Source organism: Mesocricetus auratus, unplaced genomic scaffold (genome assembly GCF_017639785.1).
Source record: "Mesocricetus auratus isolate SY011 unplaced genomic scaffold, BCM_Maur_2.0 Super-Scaffold_100707, whole genome shotgun sequence".
Taxonomy (NCBI): domain Eukaryota; kingdom Metazoa; phylum Chordata; class Mammalia; order Rodentia; family Cricetidae; genus Mesocricetus; species Mesocricetus auratus.
The window spans coordinates 11,688,460-11,707,870 of NW_024429269.1; the positions used below are offsets into that span (position 1 = coordinate 11,688,460).

The following is a 19,411-nucleotide window of genomic DNA, read 5'->3' on the forward strand; positions in this document are numbered from 1 at the left end:
ATTTAGTTCATATAACTGCAACCAAATTCTTATTTATGACTTATATTCATTGAATTATGTGTCAGAAAACCACAAAAAGCATACCTGGGCTACAAAGTCTATTATTTTTCCCCTGATGTGAACACTCTCAAGGGGGACAGAATTCGCAGATGCATCCTGAAGGCCAGCTTTGATGTTGGCAAGGGGCTTGATGTCTGGTAACTGGAAATCTGAACCGTATAAACACAACGTCAGCTTTAAAACAGCCACGCCTCTGTTGTTATCATTATCATCCCTATTAATTACTCCACTGTATAGACACTATAGCTTGGAAAAGGTGGAAAATAATATTACATTCGTAGTATTCTATGAGTTTTTTGTCTAAGATCTCCCTGTGTAGCTAGCCCTAGTCTACTCTCAAACTGGAAAGCGGCGTCACAAGTGCTGGGATTACAGGTGTGTGCCACCACGTCCAGCTGTTATTTTATCTTTTGGGTTTGTTTCATCTCTTTTGCTTTTGTTGTGGCCGTGCTCAGGATTGAACCCAGGGCTTCGTGCACACAAAGCAAGCACTCTACCAAATGAGCTACACTCAAGCCACTACAGCTTTTAATACTCAGTTATGCAAGTAAAGTCAGCGAGGAAAGCATTCTCAAGTACGTTTCTACTTTTCTATTTCAGTAAAGAAGTATGTTATTGGGCTGGTAAGCTAGCTTATTGAATAAAGGCATTTGGTTCCAAGGTTGACAACTTGAGTTTGACCCCTAGGGCCCATATGGGAAGGAAAGAACTACTAACCATGGATTGTCTTCTGATCTCCACATGTGTGCATGTGCTCATGCATGCACACACGTGTGCAAGTGTGCATGCATGCACACACACATTAATAATTTTTAAAAGTATTTATTTGTGTTGAAGACCAAAATAGGACCTAAATATTTCTTTCCAAAGACCAACTGTTTGTTTCATTGATTCTTTGCATTGTTTTCTGTCTGTTTCTATTTTTAAATTATTTAAAAATTGTTATTTTATGTTGTATGTGTGTTTTACTGCATCTTGATCTGTAGGCGACAGGAAGTAATAGCATGTGTGAGGCTCTTTGCTCAATCCTTGGCCCAGGGAAGAAAAAAGGAGAAAGAAAAAGGAACACCAGGGATGTGGCTCAGAGGGGGGCACTTGCCCAGAATGTGCAAGAATCTGGATCAGTCCCTAGCATCGCAATAGACACAAACTAACAAACCAAAACAAACTTGGCTATCAACAGAAGAGCTCTTTCCGGGAGGATATGGTCAGGGATCTTGCTATGTAGTCTTGACAGGTGTTAGACTGGTGGCAAGCATCCTCCTGTACACCCTAGACCCCAGCTGGGATTAAAAGCATGCACCATCATGGCCGGCTCTAGTGCTTTTACTCTTACTGGGTGATATTATAAGGGGCCAAGGTCTTCTAAGAAGCTTGCTTTCCGCTATTTGATGTCGGTGTGCATTACAATTTGTGGGCCCCTTTCTCTTTTCTCACTCATCTTATAGTGACATTTAACAAGGACATGTGCTTGTGTCCACCTGAGAGGAGGTCAAGTGTTCAAGACACCACCACCTGCTAAGAGGAGGGAGCCACAGTCAACACCAGCGTCCTGACTCTACGGTCACATCTGCTTTTCTACCCACCTTTACTATTGCACCCTGACCTTGTTCTGCGGATGCCACGGCTTGGATACAGTTTCTCTCCCAAACGTTCCTGTGTTGGAAGCTTAGTCACCAGGCTGTGACGTCTGGGGTGTGTGGAAGCTTTAGGAGCAGAGCCTAGTGGGAGTTGGCTGCTGGTTCCACTCCTGCTCTGGCTGAACGCCTATGACGTGATCTCCCTCTCACCCATGTTTCTGTTGTGATGCCATCTGCCTTGAGGCCCACATCAGAGTCAGGCTGATGGCACCACCGGGCCCTGGATCCTCTAAAACTGTAGGCCAGACAACCTTCCTCTGTTTGGGTTTGTTTTGAGACAGGCTTGCTATATTATAGTCCAGGAGGGTCTGGAATGCAAGATCCTGCGGGCCTACAGGTGAGTTCAACCCCCAGGGCCTACAGGTGAAAAGAAGAAAGTTCTTACAAGTTGTTCTCTGACTTCCACACAAGTACCCATACAGACACAAAGACACACACACACAGACGCACACACATATAAGTATTAGAAAATTTTCTTTATAACACACCTAGTGTTTTGCTATAGCAACAAAACAATAGAGACCCAAAAATGAATTGCTTTATTAGGCCATCCCCTGTGGAGAACAAAGAGCCTTGTGCACACAGATATGAGTGAGGTGCTCAGTTGCTCTTCCTGGAATGCCAGGAATGATGTCATTTACAACCTGGTGACCCTTTGCTGCCTGATAAGACAGGCTCTGCTCTATCTCCCAGAATTTATGTTTTTACTTATCCAAGGCCTTTTTTCCTAAATCTTGAGCATTGCTTTTAAATCATAAACCCACCCTTATGAGTGAGGTCACTTATACTTTACAATTGCCTAAGTGACTTCTATTCTATCTTAGGGTCAGGCCAATCCTGACTCCCGCAGGTATTGTGTTTACCTGAGTCAAGCTCCCTAGACCCTAAATCTTGGGCACTATCTCTGAGTCAACAGTCCCCATTCTTGTGAAAGAAGCTGGACATACTTTGTAAGGAATCTCAATGTAAACAGGCCTTAAAATGTGCACTTGGGGCTGAGTTAATTGTTATCTGAATACCTGAATACTTTTTTTTCAAAATTTGTGCTGTGCTTAAGTATGACTAAAGTAAAATGATCTGGGCTGAGTGTAGAAGTCCTGGTCCAGCTCAATTAGAATAAAATAGGGCTGAGTTGAGTTTTATTCTTGTCTCTTCGTGAATCATTTTTTCCCTTGCCTTCTGTAAAGCCTGTAGGGAAACCACAATCCCCAGGAACAAGTCAGGTTAGGCATGCTAGTGACAAAGCAGGGGATTTTGATGTGGGAACAACAGACCTTGGCCGGAAACCCACTCCTCCATCAGCCTGGGAGTGGGTTTCCGGCCAAGGGGAGGAGTGGGTTTCCGGCCAAGGTCTGTCGTTCCCACATTTTCAGATCACTTTATCTTTCTTAAGCATCTCGCTTTTTGCTTCATATTTTTTAATTTAACTTTTTAAGCATGTCACTTTCAGTTCCCTCTCCCTCCCCTCCTCCCCCACCCCAGTATCTCGCTTTTTAAACGTTCAAGATAAAACGAAAATAGGAAGTCACAGATATTGCTTACCAAACACAAATATAAATACTTTTGAAAAAAATCCATTTATATTATTTCATAAGACAGCACCTAAGAAACTTGTCTTACCTTCAAGCTTTGAAACGTTTGAAGGCACAGCTCTGCGTTCCTCTAATTCAGTATTTTCATGAGGCTGGAAGTCCTTTATTTGATCTCCAGGAATGCAAAATTTAACAATGTACTTCATTTTAACTTGACTGGTTTTATAAACAACAAATTCATCATCCTAGAGCAAATGGGAATCGATAGAAGGTAAACAAACACAGAAAAGAGCAGCCAGAAATTCCCAGAGAGACAGAATCTCAGATTTGTTAATTTAGCAATGACTGAATTTGGGCAGTAGATAGATGGGCATGACTTAATGAAAACATACTTAATAAAAATAGAAGCCACCCTCTGGGGCTGGTCATTGCACAGTTGGGGTCTATTTTGTCTTTTTCTTGTTGTTGTTTGTTTGCCTGACTGTTTGATTTGTTCTCAAGTGCCAGGCAAGGTCTGCGCGCCTCCTGAAATAAAATACCTCAAAGTCTGTGGGGACAGAGGCTGTTCTGGAAACTCCATGCACACTGTCATAGCCTGGTGGTGCCTCCGTTAAAGAAAAGTCCTTCTTAAGTAAGTCCATACACTTTCCCAGGGCAACATCACAGATAAGCAGGAGTCTGGAGCCATCTGTCTCCCCTGCATCTGAGTACTTAATGCTTGTACTGCACGAAGAAGGAAATAAACACAGGTTGGTTACCGGCCAGTCTCACTTCATTGTACAAGAAACATAGGCAGGGCATCTCAAATCCAAAACTGTGAACCAAAATCTGAAATGTCTTTGAAACTGAAAACTCTGAGCACCTATGTGACACCACAGATGGAAAATTCTAACCCTAACCTGGTGATGGTTGCGGTCTGAGGGTGGGCACTCTATACACACAGAGGGAAAATTCTAACCCTATTTGTGATGGTTGCAGTCTGAGGGTGGGCACTCTATACACACAGAGGGAAAATTCTAACCCTAACCTGGTGATGGTTGCAGTCTGAGGGTGGGCACACTAAACATATTGTATAAAGCCACCAGCAGGCTACATTTATCAGGTGTACATGTCGCATAAATGAATTTCACATTTGGATTCGGGTCCTCCCAAAGCTACCTCATCATGTATACACAAAATCCCAAATCTGAAACAAATATCTGTCTGTCCTTGAACTCATAGAGATCTGACTACCTCTATCTCCCACTGCTAGGATCAAAGGCATGAGTCACTACAATCCCATTAACAGATCAGAAATGTGTGAGACAGTGGTAAATCAAAGCTACAGTCAGCCTGCCTGCCTGCCTGCCTGCCTTCTTTCTTCCTTCCTCTCTCTCTCTCTCTCTCTCTCTCTCTCTCTCTCTCTCTCTCTCTCTCTCTCTCTCTCTCTCTCTCTCTCTCTCTCTCTCTCTCTCCCTCTCTCTCTCTCCCTCCCTCCCTCCCTCCCTCCCTCCCTCTCTCTCTCTCTCTCTCTCTCTCTCTCTCTCTCTCTCTCTCTCTCGTCTCCCCTTCCTATTTCTTTTTTAATTCTTCTCTCACACATTACACCCTGACTGCAGTTTCCCCTCCCCTCACTCCTCTCTGCCCCCCCCTCCAGATACACTCCTCCTCCACTTCCCTACAGAAAAGGGCAGGCCTCTAAGGGACATCAACCTAACCCAGCATAACAAGCTGCAATAAGACCAGGCACAGACCCTTATATCAAGGCTGGACAAGGCAACCCTGTAGGAGGAAAAGGGTCCTAAGAGCAGGTGAAAGAGTCATAGACACTTCCACTCCCACTGTTGGGAGTCCCGTAAGAACACCAGGCTACGCAACCTTAAGCTATATGCAGAGGACCTAGCTTAGACCCATACAGGGTCCATGATTGTCACTTTAGTCTCTGTGGGCCCCTATGAGCCCTGCTTAGTTGATTCTGTGGTCTGTGTTCTTGTGATGTCCTCAGCCCCTCTGGTTCCTACAATCCCTCCTCCCGTTCAAAGAAAAAGCATTTTGTTAGTAAGAAAACTGTATTGAATTTGCTGCACTAAAGCTTATGGAGAACATTAAATACTAAGCAAGCAAGTGCTGGCCAAAGGAAAGAGAGTATACTAGTCTCCTACCCTCTGAGTCTACAGGAGAGTGACGTTTCCTCGTGACTACCATGTCAGAGAATCAGCAGCTTTTCTTCCTTTGCTCCTCCCTCCCTTCCCTCCCCTCCCCTTCCCTTCGTTTCCCTTCCTTTCTCTTCCTTTTTTAAGACAGGGTTTCATTGTAGCTTAGACTCTTGAATTTACTATGGGGCTAGGGCTGACCACTAACCCTGAATCCTCTTGTGTTTACCTCCCTAGTTTGAGGATTATGGGAGTGTGCTACCATGCCTGAGGTATGGTAGCTTTTTTTCTCTCTCCCAGAAAAGGGGTCTCATAGCTACCACACTAGGTTTGTAAGGTAATGGAGTTAGACACCAAGGACTCATGTGTTAGCTAAGGTCCTACTAACCAAGTTACAGTCCTATCATGTTTTTGCTTGTTTGTTTGTTTTTGTTTTTTTCAGACAGGGTTTCTTTGTAGCTTTGGAGCCTGTCCTGGAACTTGCTCTGTAGACCAGGCTAGCCTCGAACTCACAGAGATCCTCTGCCTCTGCCTCCCAAGTGCTGGGATTAAAGGTGTGCGCCACCACTGGCCAGCTTGCTGCTTTTTAAAAATCTTTAAAAATACTTATTTTTCATGTGTATGAGTGTTTTGACTGCATTTATGTTTATGAACTACATGTGTGCCCACAGAGGCTGAAAGAGGGAGTTGGATGTCCTGGAATTGGATTTACAGATGGTTGTGAGCTGCCTTGTAGATGGTGGGAATCAAACCCAGGTCCTCTGGAAGAACAGCCAGTGTTCTTAACCACTGAGCCATCGCTCCAGCCCCCGTTGTTGTTTTTGAGACAGCATCTCACTATGTGGCCCAGATTTATCTCAAATTCACAAGGATCTGTCTGCCTCAGTCTGCCAAGGGCTGAGGTTACAACAGTGAGTCACCATGCCCAGCTTAATTTGGCTTAAGAAGAAAAAGAAACTATTTTGCCCATCACTTCCATAAGCCTCTCCCTTCTTTGGAACCTCCCCGTGACTTGCAAGCACACCCCATCCTTGGCACCAAGCTTGCTCTTAAGGCCGTCAGTGTTAGCTCCTTCTTTCTCACGATCTTGACAGGACTACCCTCTCTCAGGCCTGCCGGTCACTCCTCAGTTGGCTGTAATCTGGTCTACCTAGAATTCTTTTGTTGAACAGAGAAAAAGTATATAACAGAGTCCACTAGACGGTCAGCAAAAGCCAGCACAGCTGCTGTGGTGTTTGAGTGGGATGTCCTGTCCTCCACAGCCTTGGGCATTTGAACACTTGGTCCCCAGGTGACAGCACTGTTTGTGGAGGCTTAGCAGCGAGTGGACTTATTGGAGGAAGTATGTGCTGGGGGCTGGTTTTGAAGTTTCAAAGCCTCATGCCATTTTCAGTGCCCTGTTTTGTGTTGTAGATGTGAGCCCTTGGCTCTCTGCTCCTGAAGGCCAAGCCTTCACGCCACCATCACAGACACTGACTCCCTGCAAACACAAGCTCAAATAAACTCTTCCTTCTGTCAGTCACCTTGTTGGGGTGTCATATTTCAGTAACAGAAGAGTAACTAACCACCAGCCTGGAGTAAGAACAAAATTGCAAAGGCTGCCTCCCGCATGTGTCCTATTTTAGTTTCATGACTGAGACAGGAGCCCCTGGTGGCCTTAAGGTCCCCATCTGTGATATGAGAGGATTTACCCATGGGGTGGGGTCTGGGGGTAGAGAAGGTGAGGGTAATGGAGAAGATCCAGCTAGAATATGTAAAAGCTGAGGTGGGTTGGCAAGATGGCTCAGTGGGTAAAGGTGCCTGCTACCAAGTCTGATGACCCTGGATCACTGGGACCTACCTGGTGGAAGGAGCTGACTGCGGAGGTCAGGTTGTCCTCTGAGCTCCACAAAAACACTGGAATGCCCTTGTCTCCCCTGCCCCCAGCCCCCTTCACATACACACATCCACACACTAAATAAACAGCTAAGAGCAATAAAACCTTTTTAAAGATTCTGCGGAAAAGAAAAACACTAAGATGATTTCAAACACCATTTCTCAAACGTTCACCAGGAAGCCATGCTTTTAAGTATGTTGAGGGAATTGACTGCTTTCAGTGATGTGTTGAGGCTCCCTCACTAAAGGAGGTTTGCACGGAGCCTCAGCGGTGGGAGATGGGACAGAACACGCCAACCTGAGTGAGTCGCTGAAGTAAATCCCGCTGCCCAGATTTCCAGCATCTGTTCTTTGCACACCACGGTCTTCCACAACTTTAGGTAAAAGCAGCCCTCTGAAAGAGAAGGGCGGGATAGTGATTTACCAGAAGAAAGGACTCTCCACACAGCCTTTAAACTCAGTGACCAACAGTTACTCATCTGTCTTTACAAACCCCAGGTCAGGGTTCAACAGGCCCTCCATACCTATAGTCAACTAGCCATGGATTTAAAACATTCAGAAAAAAAATCTGTATGGAATACGTACAGAACTTTCTTGTCATTAGTTTTAAGCAACACTTTCTGTCAACAGTGTTCATAGCACTCACACTGTATTAGACACTATTACACCATGTAGATGTAATTTAAAGTATATGGGAAAAACCACTTCCTTTCTCTGCAGACTCCATTTTATGTAAGACCCTTGGGCATTGGAGGTTTCAGCATCTGAGAAAGTTCTGGAAGCAACTCTATAGATACCAAACACGACTGTGGCCTCCCAGAGCAACACATGCCATTAGCACGTCACCAGCTATGGTTGTTTCCCCATCACTCTTGGCCACACAGGCTCTTGGCCATGCTCCTGCCTCCTCCAGGCAGGCCCCACATAAGCCAGCCCAATGCTGACTGATTCTCTTCACCGCTTAGGATCTTATACAGGTGCCCACTGGACTTCAAACATTCAGAATCCTCTCAGCACAAAAACATGGCGTTCTCTACAGACAGGCCAAGGAAGGCTTCTGTTCTTGATTACAGAACTATCAATTGTTAGAATTTTGTACCAGAAGACTGAATTGATTTTATAAGATGGTTTTTGATATTCTGTCCTGTATAGAAAGAACTTTTCTATACCATTAATTTGTTTGTTTTTCAGTACTTGGGATTGAACCCAGGACCTCACTCATGCTAGGCACTCTGTCACTAAGTCACATCCCAACCCTTAAGTTTCAGCTTCTTCTTCTTCCCCTCCCCCTCCTCCTTCTTCTCCTTTCTTCCTCTTCCGTTTTGTCTTCTTCTTCCTCTTCCTCTTCTTTTTAGACAGAGTCTTACTATACAGCCCTGGGTGGCCTGCAACTAGCTCTGTAGTTGCTTTGAACTCACAGAGACCTGCCTGCCTCTGCCTCCAGAATACTGGAATTACTGCATCACCACCTCATGTGGTACCTTTTAATTTTCCTAGGTGCTTGAATAAAGAACCAAAATATACTTCTAATTCCCCTTGCCCCGTAACTTCAGCTTCTCTTCCAATATTAAGAAATTATCTAAAGCAATCAGAAAACTTGGGTTGTGCTTTGGATAAATAACTCACATTCCCTGGACACTCTGACTGTGGAATGTAGGCTAGCTCTTTTTCATAAGAGGTCATTGTGAAGGAGCAATTGATTGTTTTGGTTTTGGGGTGTGTGTGTGTGTGTGTGTGTGTGTGTGTGTGTGTGCATTTGCAGTTTGTTTTTTGAGCCAGGGTCTTGCTATTTAGCCCTGGCTTGCTGTGGAACAATCTTTGTATACTGCAAATAAGCATTACTCTCATTAGTTAATAAAGAGCTGACTGGTCTATTGAGCTGGGTAGAAGAGACTGGGCAGGGCAGCCAGACTAGGGGAATGCTGGGAAGAAGGGCAGGGTCTAAGTAGTCCCAGGAGACATAGAGGAAGTAGGACATGAACATCCTGTTCAAGCCACATGGTAGAGCATAGGTAAATATGGGTTAATTTAAAACGTAAGAGATAGCTAGTAACAATCCTGAGCTATTAAGCATTTATAATTAATACTAAGTCTCTGTGCATTTATTCAGGAAAATTCTACCAACACTGGATGTCCTTGAATTCATTCTGTAGCCAAAACTGAGCTTGAACTAGATGCCATCATCCTGCCTCAGCCTGCTGAGTGTTAGAATTATAGGCATCACCATGCCCAAATTTCAAGGAGTAATTCATACCTATTTAGAAAATTTTAAAAAGAAAACAACCCACAAATATATAATCACAAATACAAAATGTAGTTGACATGTAATTTTCTCTATGTATAGATTTGCTGCTTTTAACTGAAAAGCCCATGTGATTGTGTCTTTACTTTGGCATTGTTTAGCATCAAATACACAATTTAGACAAAAGTAGACAAGAAAGGGGGACATTTCACATTCGTGAGCCTGAAAACTAAAAACTAAAGATGACGCATCTTACCGGGACAAGATTCCAAGAATGTTTCGCACAGGAGACCCATGAAATAAGGGCCGCACATTGCCCAGTTTGCTCAAAAACTCTGTGGCTTCATTCACTCTGCCAACTCTAAATATCTGCAAGACATCTACTGGACTTGCACTGGAAGAATTAGAAGAGAAGCCTTGAGGTCATATAGCTTGAAGAAACTAAAAATCATTAATAAGTGAAATCTCAAGAAAACTCAGATGTCCATGCCATGGCTCAGCAGCTGAAGGTGCTTGTCAGTAAGCCTGATGGTCTCCAGAGCCTATGTGGTGAAGGGCACAGCCAGCCTCCACAGACTGTCCTCCGATCTGCATGAGCACGGTGCATGCATCCACGCACACACACACACACACAAGCACACATGCACGTTTTGCTTTCGGTTGCTATGCTATGATAAACACCATGACCAAAGAAAGGCAAGAGGAAAGGGGTATTTGTTTTTAGATTATCGGTCACACTCCATCGCTGAGGGAAGAAGCCAAGGCAGAAACTCAAGCAGGAAACCTGGAGGCAGGAACTGAAGCAGAGACCACCACAGAGCAATGCTGCTCACTGGCTTGTTCCCCTGGCATGCTTTCTTATACAACCCAGGAGCACATGTCCAGGGCTGTCACTGTCCACAGTGTGCTGGGCTATCCATATCAAACATTAATCAAGAAAATGTACCAGAGACTTGCCTCAGGCCAATCTGATAGAGGCAACTTCTCAATTGAGGTTCCTTCTTCCCAGAGAGCTCTAGTTTCTGTCAAGATGAAGGAAACTAGGCAACACACACATATAATCTGATCTGTGCTCTAAATGCTCCATCCGTGGGCATTTATTTGTGCATTCACGATCATAATCCATGCCGAATATTTCTCCAGGAATTAGAAATGAGACAGCATGGTCTCTGCCTTCACTGAGTTTACATTCTAATAGGAGGGACAAAAATTAAGCTACTGAATTATTTATGTTACTAAGAAAACCAACTAGGTCCAGAAAAAAAATGTGGTAAAAAGGCCACTCTTTTTAGGTGACATTTACTAGAATATGACATGATGGGGGATGTCCTTCTATATGTGTTTCTCTTATTGGTTGATAAAACACTGTTTGGTCAATAGAGGCAGGAAGATAAGCGGGAGTAGGAGATGAGGAGAATTCTGGGAAAGGTAAGCAGAGAGAGATCGAGAAGAGATGCCATGTAGCCGGGAAAGGAGTAACAGATCCGAACATTCTCCGGTAAGCCAAGACCACGTGGAAATACACATATTAATAGAAATGGGTTAATAATTAAGAAAGAGCTAGTCAGTAAGAAGCCCTACAGTTTTATAATTAACATAAGTCTTTGTGTGTTTATTTGGGGCTGAAGCAGCGGCAGGATCAGGCTGGAAAGAAAAACTCCAGTTACAATGACATGACCACACATGCTATGATTTAACTGATTGTTACAAGAACTCAAGTAGATGGATGGGGTAGGAGAGGGAAACACATCAGGGTTACACCTTTACTCTCTGGAAGTTTAAATGTAATCTTCAACTATAGGTCACAGGCTGGCAAGATGGCCCAGTGGGTAGAGTGCTTGTTGAGTAGACAGAGCCCACAGTGAAGAAGAGAGACAGCTCCAGAAGGTTGTCCTCTGACCTCTCCATGGGCGCTGTGATCTGTGGGCACCTCCTACACTCACATGTGCACACCATCATCATCATAATAGCAATACAATTAAAGTCACCGAGAAAGCAGAGCGGGAGATGGGGAGAACCTGTTAGCACAGGATACTCCCCAGATAAAACTGACTTTTCTTTTTGAAACTTGCATTTATTTGAGGTGTATGTGTGTGTGTGTGTGTCCGTCCACGGGTGTCATGGCACTCCTATGAAGGTCAGAGGATAACTTGTGGGAGCTGGCTCCCTCCTTCCACCATGGATCAACTCAGGTCACTGGGCTTAGCAGCAAGTGCTCTGACCCACTGCGTCATGTCACTGCCCTTAAGATAATATTGTAAACACAGAAGAAAGCACTTCTTTGTCGCCGTGCTGCCACTGTCTTGCGTGAATGCAGAGGATACCTTCTTTCTCTAGTTACCTTGGTTGACTTTAACGGGATCTCAGAGAGCATCATTGTCACAGATGCCAGGAGGCTTGCTTCATGCTTACCCGTGATTACTCTGCAGCACTTCTTTTCTAACCCTGGAAAATTCTTCAGTGTTCTGTTCAACACATTCGATTTTGCATCTCAAAGCTCGGTATTTGGCAAGAGATGGTGGGTTGGGTTTGGATAAATTTGTTTCACAAACATTCACCATGTCTCTTACTAGCTGTGGGTAGAAGTGATACAGAGATGTCAGAGACACCACACATCAAAGTTAATATGTATATTACAGTAGTATTTACCAAAACGATAAAAACTAGTTTTTCCCACAAAGCTTTTAATTGATATTTGGTGTTGGAAGTATACTAAACTGAATAAATGCTGGGTACAAAGCTGGGTGTGGTAGCTCACATCTGTAACCTTAGTACTTGGGGAGGGAAAGATTATGGTGAGTTCAAGGCTAGCCTAGGTTATACAGTAAATTCCAGGCCAGCCCAACTTGCAATGTAAGGTTGTTCTCAAATGTGAAAATAAAGTTTCTAAAAATCAGAAGGCTTGGTACAATACCAGATTTCTTGGCTACTTGGGAGACTGAGGCAGGATTACTTGAGCCCAGAAGTTGAAGGCTAGCCTAGGATGAATCTAGAAATCCCCATCTCAAATACATGCATAGATAGGTAGGCAGACAGACAGACAGACAGACAGACAGGCAGACAGACAGATATAGAAAGAACTGGATCACTGACAGCACAGCAGAAGTGTACATTAGTATAGTACTTTAAATTAGTTACTTTTCCCATTGCTGTGCCAAATGCCTGACAAAGGCAACTGTTGGGGAAGTCTTAATGCCTATAAAGCACTGTCTGGCCAATAGGGAATCTAGATAGGAGGGACTAGGAGTCCAGAAGGATTCTGGGTAGGAGAAACACAAGGAGTCAACATGTAACACCATGGGGTAGGAAGCCCGGAAACTTCTCCGGTAAGAGACATACTTAGATTAACAATTATGGGGTAATTACTTAAAGCAGAGCTAGCCAGTAAGAGACAAGCAAGGCCAACAGCTTCATAATTAATATAGCCTCCTGTGTGTTTATTTGGGACTGATGGGGCTCTAGAATCAGGCTGGCGGGAAGGCTACTCTCAAAGAAAAAGCTTCTCTTTACAGGCAACTTAAGGAAGGAAGGAAGGAAGGAAGGAAGGAAGGAAGGAAGGAAGGAAGGAAGGAAGGAAGGAAGGAAAGAAGGAAGGAAGGAAGGAAGGAAGGATTGTTTTGGTTCCTGGTTTAGGGAGGAAACAGCCCGTCATGGCCGAGAAGGTATGGTGGCAGAATTATGAGACTGCTGGTCACACTGTCTGCAGTCAGCAAGCAGAGAGAGAGGTGAATGCTGGTGTCAGTTAACTTTCTCCTTTTCATTCAGTCTTGGACCCCAGCCCGTGGGATGCTGCCCACAACCAGGGTGAATCTTCCCTCCTTGGTTAAACAGCTCTGGAAACATCCTCACATCTGTGTCGAAAAGTATGATTCCAAGTCCCAACAACTGACATCAAGAGCACACACAGTCACAGGCATCACTCTTTTTCTTTTTTCTTTTTTGAGACAGGGTCTCTCTGTGTAGCCCTGGCTGTCCTGGAACTCACTCTGTAGACTAGACTGGCCTAGGACTCAAAAAGGTCCACCTGCCTGTGCCTTCTGAGTGCTAGGGTTAAAGGTGTGTGCCGCCTTGCCCGGCACATGCATCATCTTTAAAAGATTTGTTTTATTTTGTATGTGTAATTGTTTTGCCTGCATGCATATGGGTACTGTGCACATGCCTGGTGTTAGTGGAGGTTACAAGAGGACATGGGATCCCCTGGAAGTGGAGCTATAGAATGACTATGAGCCACCACGTGGGTGCTGGGAACTGAGTTCAGATGCTCTGCAAGAGTGGCCAGTGTCCTTAACTATTGGGCCATCCCTAAAGCCATGACCCTGAAAACACTTCAACTTGAATTCTTTATTCCAGGGACATACCTGACAAAGGTCCTCTTTCTGAGCTAACAACCTTAGGTTAATGTCTTCTGATGCTGGGTGTTTGTGGGGAATCAGTCGGTAGAAGTCGGCCATCGTCTTTTGCAGTTGCTCCGCTGTTTCTCCATCCTTCAGGGCTGATTTTACTAGAAGGAGGACCCCCTCTGCTTTACTCACCTGCAAACAGAAAAGCAAACACGCTTTTAAAATTTAAATCCTGATACTCATAGAAAAGACACCCAAAAATTACCTAAAATACCAGCTGGAGACATCGGAACTATGAGTTTTCTTTTTTTAAAATAATTTATTTATTTAATTTTATATACGTTGGTTTTTTTCCTGCAAGTATGTCTGTATGAGGAATCAGATCCCCTGGAAGAGGAGTTACAGACAACTATGAACCGGGGTCTTCTGAAAGAGTAAACAGTGCTCTCAACCCCTGAGCCATCTCTCCAGCCCAGAACTATGAGTTTTCTATAACCTCTGACACTGCTATAGTTTGGGTCTTTTTAAAAAACAGAATATCGTCTATTAATTTTTTCAGTTTCAATCCTGTTAGTTTGGGTTTTAACTGTTTTTCTAAGGCCCGTGATTCAAAGCTTAGTCCCTAGGAAGTTGCTTTAGGCAAGTGGTGGGTCCTTTAGGAGGAAGAGCCTAGTGAACCCTAGTCTGTTCTTTCGTTTCTTGGCCTTGAAGTGAGTGGGTTTTACATCACTAGACACTCCTGATATAACGCACTGACTCATCAGAAGCCAAAAACAACAGGGCCAATCTATCATAGCCTGAGATTTACAAACCTGTGAGTCATAAGCAATCTTGTCTTTATGAATGGATTGTCTCTGGACTTACATAGTCAACAAGGCAAATGGGGATCTTAAGGTATAGCTCATCTGCGAATGATGCCAGGAAGGAAGATGCTTGCAAACTGTCTCAGCTCAACTATGGACAAACAACCAAGGCTCTTCATTTCCTTCTTTTTAAAACACAATTTTTAATTTATTTGTGGACAGTCTTATACTTGTATGTATTTTGATCAGACCCACTCCTTCTCTCGTCCCTCTCCTGCTCCTTCTGGATCCTTCTTCTTCTCAACATGATCCCCCATCTGTACAAACATCTTTCTAAAAATAACCCACTGAGTTTACTTAGGGTTGCTTGTGTCTGTGTAAGTGCAGGGTTATTCTCTGGATTGTGGACAACTTATCAGTGGCTACACCACTGAAGAAAAATGCAGTATCATTTTTCTATACATATGTGCACACGAGCAGACAGGAATACAAATGCAACTGGAGGGGACTTGCTTTTCATAGAGAACCATAGAATGATGTCGACATCAAACCAGGCCAGTTCCTAATTCTTTGAGTGCACCATGAACCTAATAGCAGGAAATCTGTTTCTCCCTGAAACGGCTTGTCGCATTCCCTAGGGAAAGCTGCCTGCACCTTGTAATAGTCTTCCTTTGACTACTCAGTTGCATGCGTTGGATCACTGGGAATACCATCTGTCAATCACTTGTTCTTTCAACCACTGTTACACATAATGGAAAAGAGAACAGCTGTCCTGGTGTGCTGGAAGCAAGCCTGCCTTTCCCAAGACAGTGAAGAGGCGAAGGCCGGAGGAGTCACTTCAAAGTAGGTCAGGATCTGGGTATCTAAATGGGCACCACCACTCTGTTCCGTGGCAGCAACACCCTCAGCGCCAATGCTGAGTCCTACATTGGCCACCACCGAGAACTGACATGACAGGGACATTTGGCTCTCTTGATTCTCCCTTCCTTCAGAGAATGAGGAAATAACACTGAGGGGTGGACTTCAGAGTAAAGCAACCAGCAAGTGACTGTTAGCACCAGTGCCTACACCCATCCACCAGGAAAGTAGGTTTGTGGAGCTGATCCAATGACACTCTAGACTTACGTCATTCAGGCTTATGCTGTTCACTGGCTTGAGAAGTGTGTGCTCCAGGTGTCCCAGAGCTTCTGCCCAGACCATCTCCACCAAATGGCTCACCTCCTGGCTCAGAGTGCCCGAACTTATGACTTCCTCCAATAGCAGCTGAAACAACACGACAAAGCATCACCACACACACACACACACACACACACACACATACACACACACACACGTCCTACACATCCTCATGAGCACTGTATGTAAAACTGACACAGGAGCTGGGTGCAAGTCAATAGCAGAGCACTTGCCCAGTGTATCCAAGACCATGGGTTCCATTTCCAACCTCACAAGCAACAAACAAACAGTATAGGCCCAGAAAAAGAAGTAAAACAAAAAATAATAGCCCAAGAGAGACACCCACTCCCATGGCCAGACACTAAGGCTGGGAATGGTTTGAGGGTCCCTCAGGCTCATATGCTGGCACCGGGTCCCCACCGTGGAGTAGTGGGGTAGTAGACCCCACAGTGGTAGGCCCTTTTAAGAGGCAGAGACTGGTGGATGGCGCCCAGAACACAGGGCAGAGCCTCAGAGTACATGAATGCTTTCCTTGAGGGAGGCGCTTTGCTCTCCATGTTATAACGTAGACATGGGGCATGTGCCACCATACCCAGCAATTTGTATACATTTTTCAGTTACTTTATGTGTTTGAATGCTTTGCCTGTGTGTGTGCTTTGCACACTGACAGAGGCCATAAGAGGGCACCATGTCCTCCGGAACTGGAGTTACAGATGGCTATTGAGTTGGCGTGTACACACTGGGAATCAAACCCAGGCCCTCTGGGAGGGTAGCCATTGACTGCTCTTAACCACTGGCCCATCTCTCTAGTTTTGACTTCATATTTTGTTTCTTCCTAACAATCAGGAAGCAGAGGCAGATGAATCTGTGTGTTTCAGGGCAGACTGGTCTACATAATAAATTCTAAGCCAGCCAGAGTTATATGGTAAGAATCTGCTTTAAAAAAAAAAGATCAATCATTGGAGTATGGTGGTTTCATCTAAAATCTCAGCACTGAGAAGGCTGAGGCAGGGGGTTTGTTTTCATTTGATGCCATCCTGGACTAAAGAGTGAGAGAGTACCCAAAATAACAAACCAAGCTGGGCATTGGTGGCAGAGACAGGATGATCTCTGTGAGTTCGAGGCCAGCCTGGTCTACAGGGCAAGTTCCAGGACAGGCTCCAAAGCTACAGAGAAACTCTGTCTCGAAAAACCAACAAAACAAAAACCAAACCAAACCAAACAACAATCACACACACCCCCTCCCAGCTCAGCCAATGCAACACAGTCCTATCAAGCAGCTAGCTTACAGCTTGCAGTTTTTCAGACGCTAATTGTGTTGCTTCTGCTGGAAAGTGTTCTTGGAGCAGAAATCCTTGTCTCTTCAGGTCTTCAATGTAACGTTCATAATATTCACTTGCGCCTTCAGAGGTTTGCTTTCCGGTGCTCTCTCTTCTAGTCTGGGAATTACAGTGCACAGAAACTATGAACACACTCATCCCCAGTGAATCCCTACACCCTGCCATGAAGGGGTTTCAAACTACTTTTCTCAATGAATTACCATGCTGGTTTGGATGAAAATGTCTCCCTACCCCTGGCTGACCTCAGGGCTTGGTCCCTAGTTGGCAGGTGCTTTTTGAGGAGGCTTAGGCTTAGAGGTGAGGCCTTGCTGGGGGAAGTACATCATGGGGCTTTGCTTCAAGTTCACAAGCCACAAGCTCATTCCTAGTTCCCTTTCTGCTTTCTGTTAGAGGTGGGAGCTCTCAGCTTGCCTTCCAGCTGCCATGCCCGCGGGTTACTCCCCTGGAGCCCAATGTTCATCTCCTAGTTGCCTTGGTCAAGGCGTTTTTGTCACAGCAGCAGAAAAGGAACACTTAAAAGCTGAAATTGAGGGAGCAAACAGCCAGAGTGACCAAGGTCTATGCAGTGTTATAAAGATATAACACGGGTCATTGTGGGTCTTTATTTGATTTTAAATTACCTTTTTTGTTTTGTTTTGTTTTCAAGACAGGGTTTCTCTGTGTAGCTTTGGAGACTGTCCTGGCACTCTCTCTGTAGACCAGGCTGGCCTGAAACTCACAGAGATCTGCCTGCCTCTGCCTCCCAAGTGCTGGGATTAAAGGTGTATACCACTACCACGTGGCTTGAATTACTTTTTATCCAAATAACAAAATAACCACATTTTTTTTGGGCAGAAGGTTAAATATCTCCCACTTGGATACATATGACCCTGGATTAAGGTTCTAGCTCTGTTCCCATGGAAATCTGATAAAAAATCAGCTATAGGGCTGGTGCAATAGTGTAGGTTTGTAATCCCAACATTTTGAGAGGTTGAGGCAAGAGGCTTCTCAGATGGCCCCATCTGATGTGTCTATCTGAGTGTCGTCTGGGTTAAGTGCCAGAGGAGAAGCTTCAAGAGCCTGTGTGAACCTGTGTGAGAACCTCTCTCATTGAAGAATGGACTCGGCCCCATCAGCGGCTGTTTCTGGCCATGGTAGATCTGCAAGGCTAAATACCTATGTGAGAAGACTCCCTGGTGGGTGATACTTGGTGTGTACTTTGTTCAACTTTTGGGTGTTTCATTCTGGGTCTATTTTCATTTCCGAATTGTTTTAGACCACAGGTGGGCTCCTGACACTACACTGAGCTAGGACAACAGTGATGGCTTTCGTGAAGCCTTCCTGTGATTTCCAGCATTCTGTGGTCATGAGCCTTGAGTACCTCACACGCACAGCAGTGTCAGAACTGTCCCAGTGGGTCCCAGGGAAGCCTCTGTTGTAAGGTAGATGTGTGGTTCACTCCTGTAATGGTAGCAGTGTGGACGCTAATGAAGGAATGCCATGTTGGAAGCAAGCCTGGATACAGATGAGTCCCTCTGTCTCGTTTGTTAAAAGGGGGAAAAGAAAAGGAACAAAGGAGGGAAAGGTGGAGGAGGAGGAGGAGGAGGAGGGAAAGATGGAGAAGGAGGAAGAGGAGGGGAAGATGGAGAAGGAGGAGGGAAAGATGGAGGAGGATCTTTGAGCTTTGACTTTCAGCTTCCAGCACAGGGAGAAACACTCTGTTGCTTAAGCCACCGAGTCACCGTACTATTCATTTCAGGAGTCCAGCTGACTATGTCCCCAGGTAAGAAGAAAAGTTTAGCAGGTTGGTGGGTGGCTTGATTTGTTTAAGCAAACTAGCAGGAGTAAAGACGCAGGAATTTAACTCAAGGCATCACCTGCATGCCGTCAGGCAGGAGGAAGTGTGCTGATATCACAAAGGGGCCGTCCCCTGGGTCCTGGGAACACTGCAGCTCCACCACTGTGGTCTCCTGGCCTCCATCCGCTCCCCCCTGCAAGATGGTACATTTTAGAAGCCGAGCTATGGGAACCAGCCACACTCCACATCGGTAGATATGTGATATTCAGAATATGGACAACTTTTGAAACAATGAGAAAAACATCAAAAAGGAAGTGTTTTCAGAAATAATTCAGTTTCTTTTTTTGTAGGTAGAAATCAGGCTCTTACCTTTTCCAAGACATTATATTTCACAACTTCAAAGTCTTGAAGAAAATGAGGAATTTCAACATTCTCCACAGAAGCCCTGAAATTTATATGATTAAATGCTTAAGACTGAAATGGAACTTTGGACT

At 44.7% G+C, this 19,411-nt stretch overlaps 1 protein-coding gene across 1 annotated transcript in view; it reads right to left on the bottom strand.

Annotated features, from left to right (window-relative positions):
• Parp4 (poly(ADP-ribose) polymerase family member 4) overlaps positions 1-19,411 on the bottom strand; it is a 78,972-nt gene that overhangs the window by 46,618 nt on the left and 12,943 nt on the right. Inside the window, 11 exon segments of the mRNA XM_040740504.1 lie at positions 85-209; positions 3,321-3,477; positions 3,772-3,955; positions 7,538-7,633; positions 9,738-9,875; positions 11,894-12,054; positions 13,840-14,013; positions 15,750-15,887; positions 17,090-17,239; positions 18,997-19,110; positions 19,287-19,362. Coding sequence (XP_040596438.1) covers positions 85-209; positions 3,321-3,477; positions 3,772-3,955; positions 7,538-7,633; positions 9,738-9,875; positions 11,894-12,054; positions 13,840-14,013; positions 15,750-15,887; positions 17,090-17,239; positions 18,997-19,110; positions 19,287-19,362 — 1,513 coding nt within the window.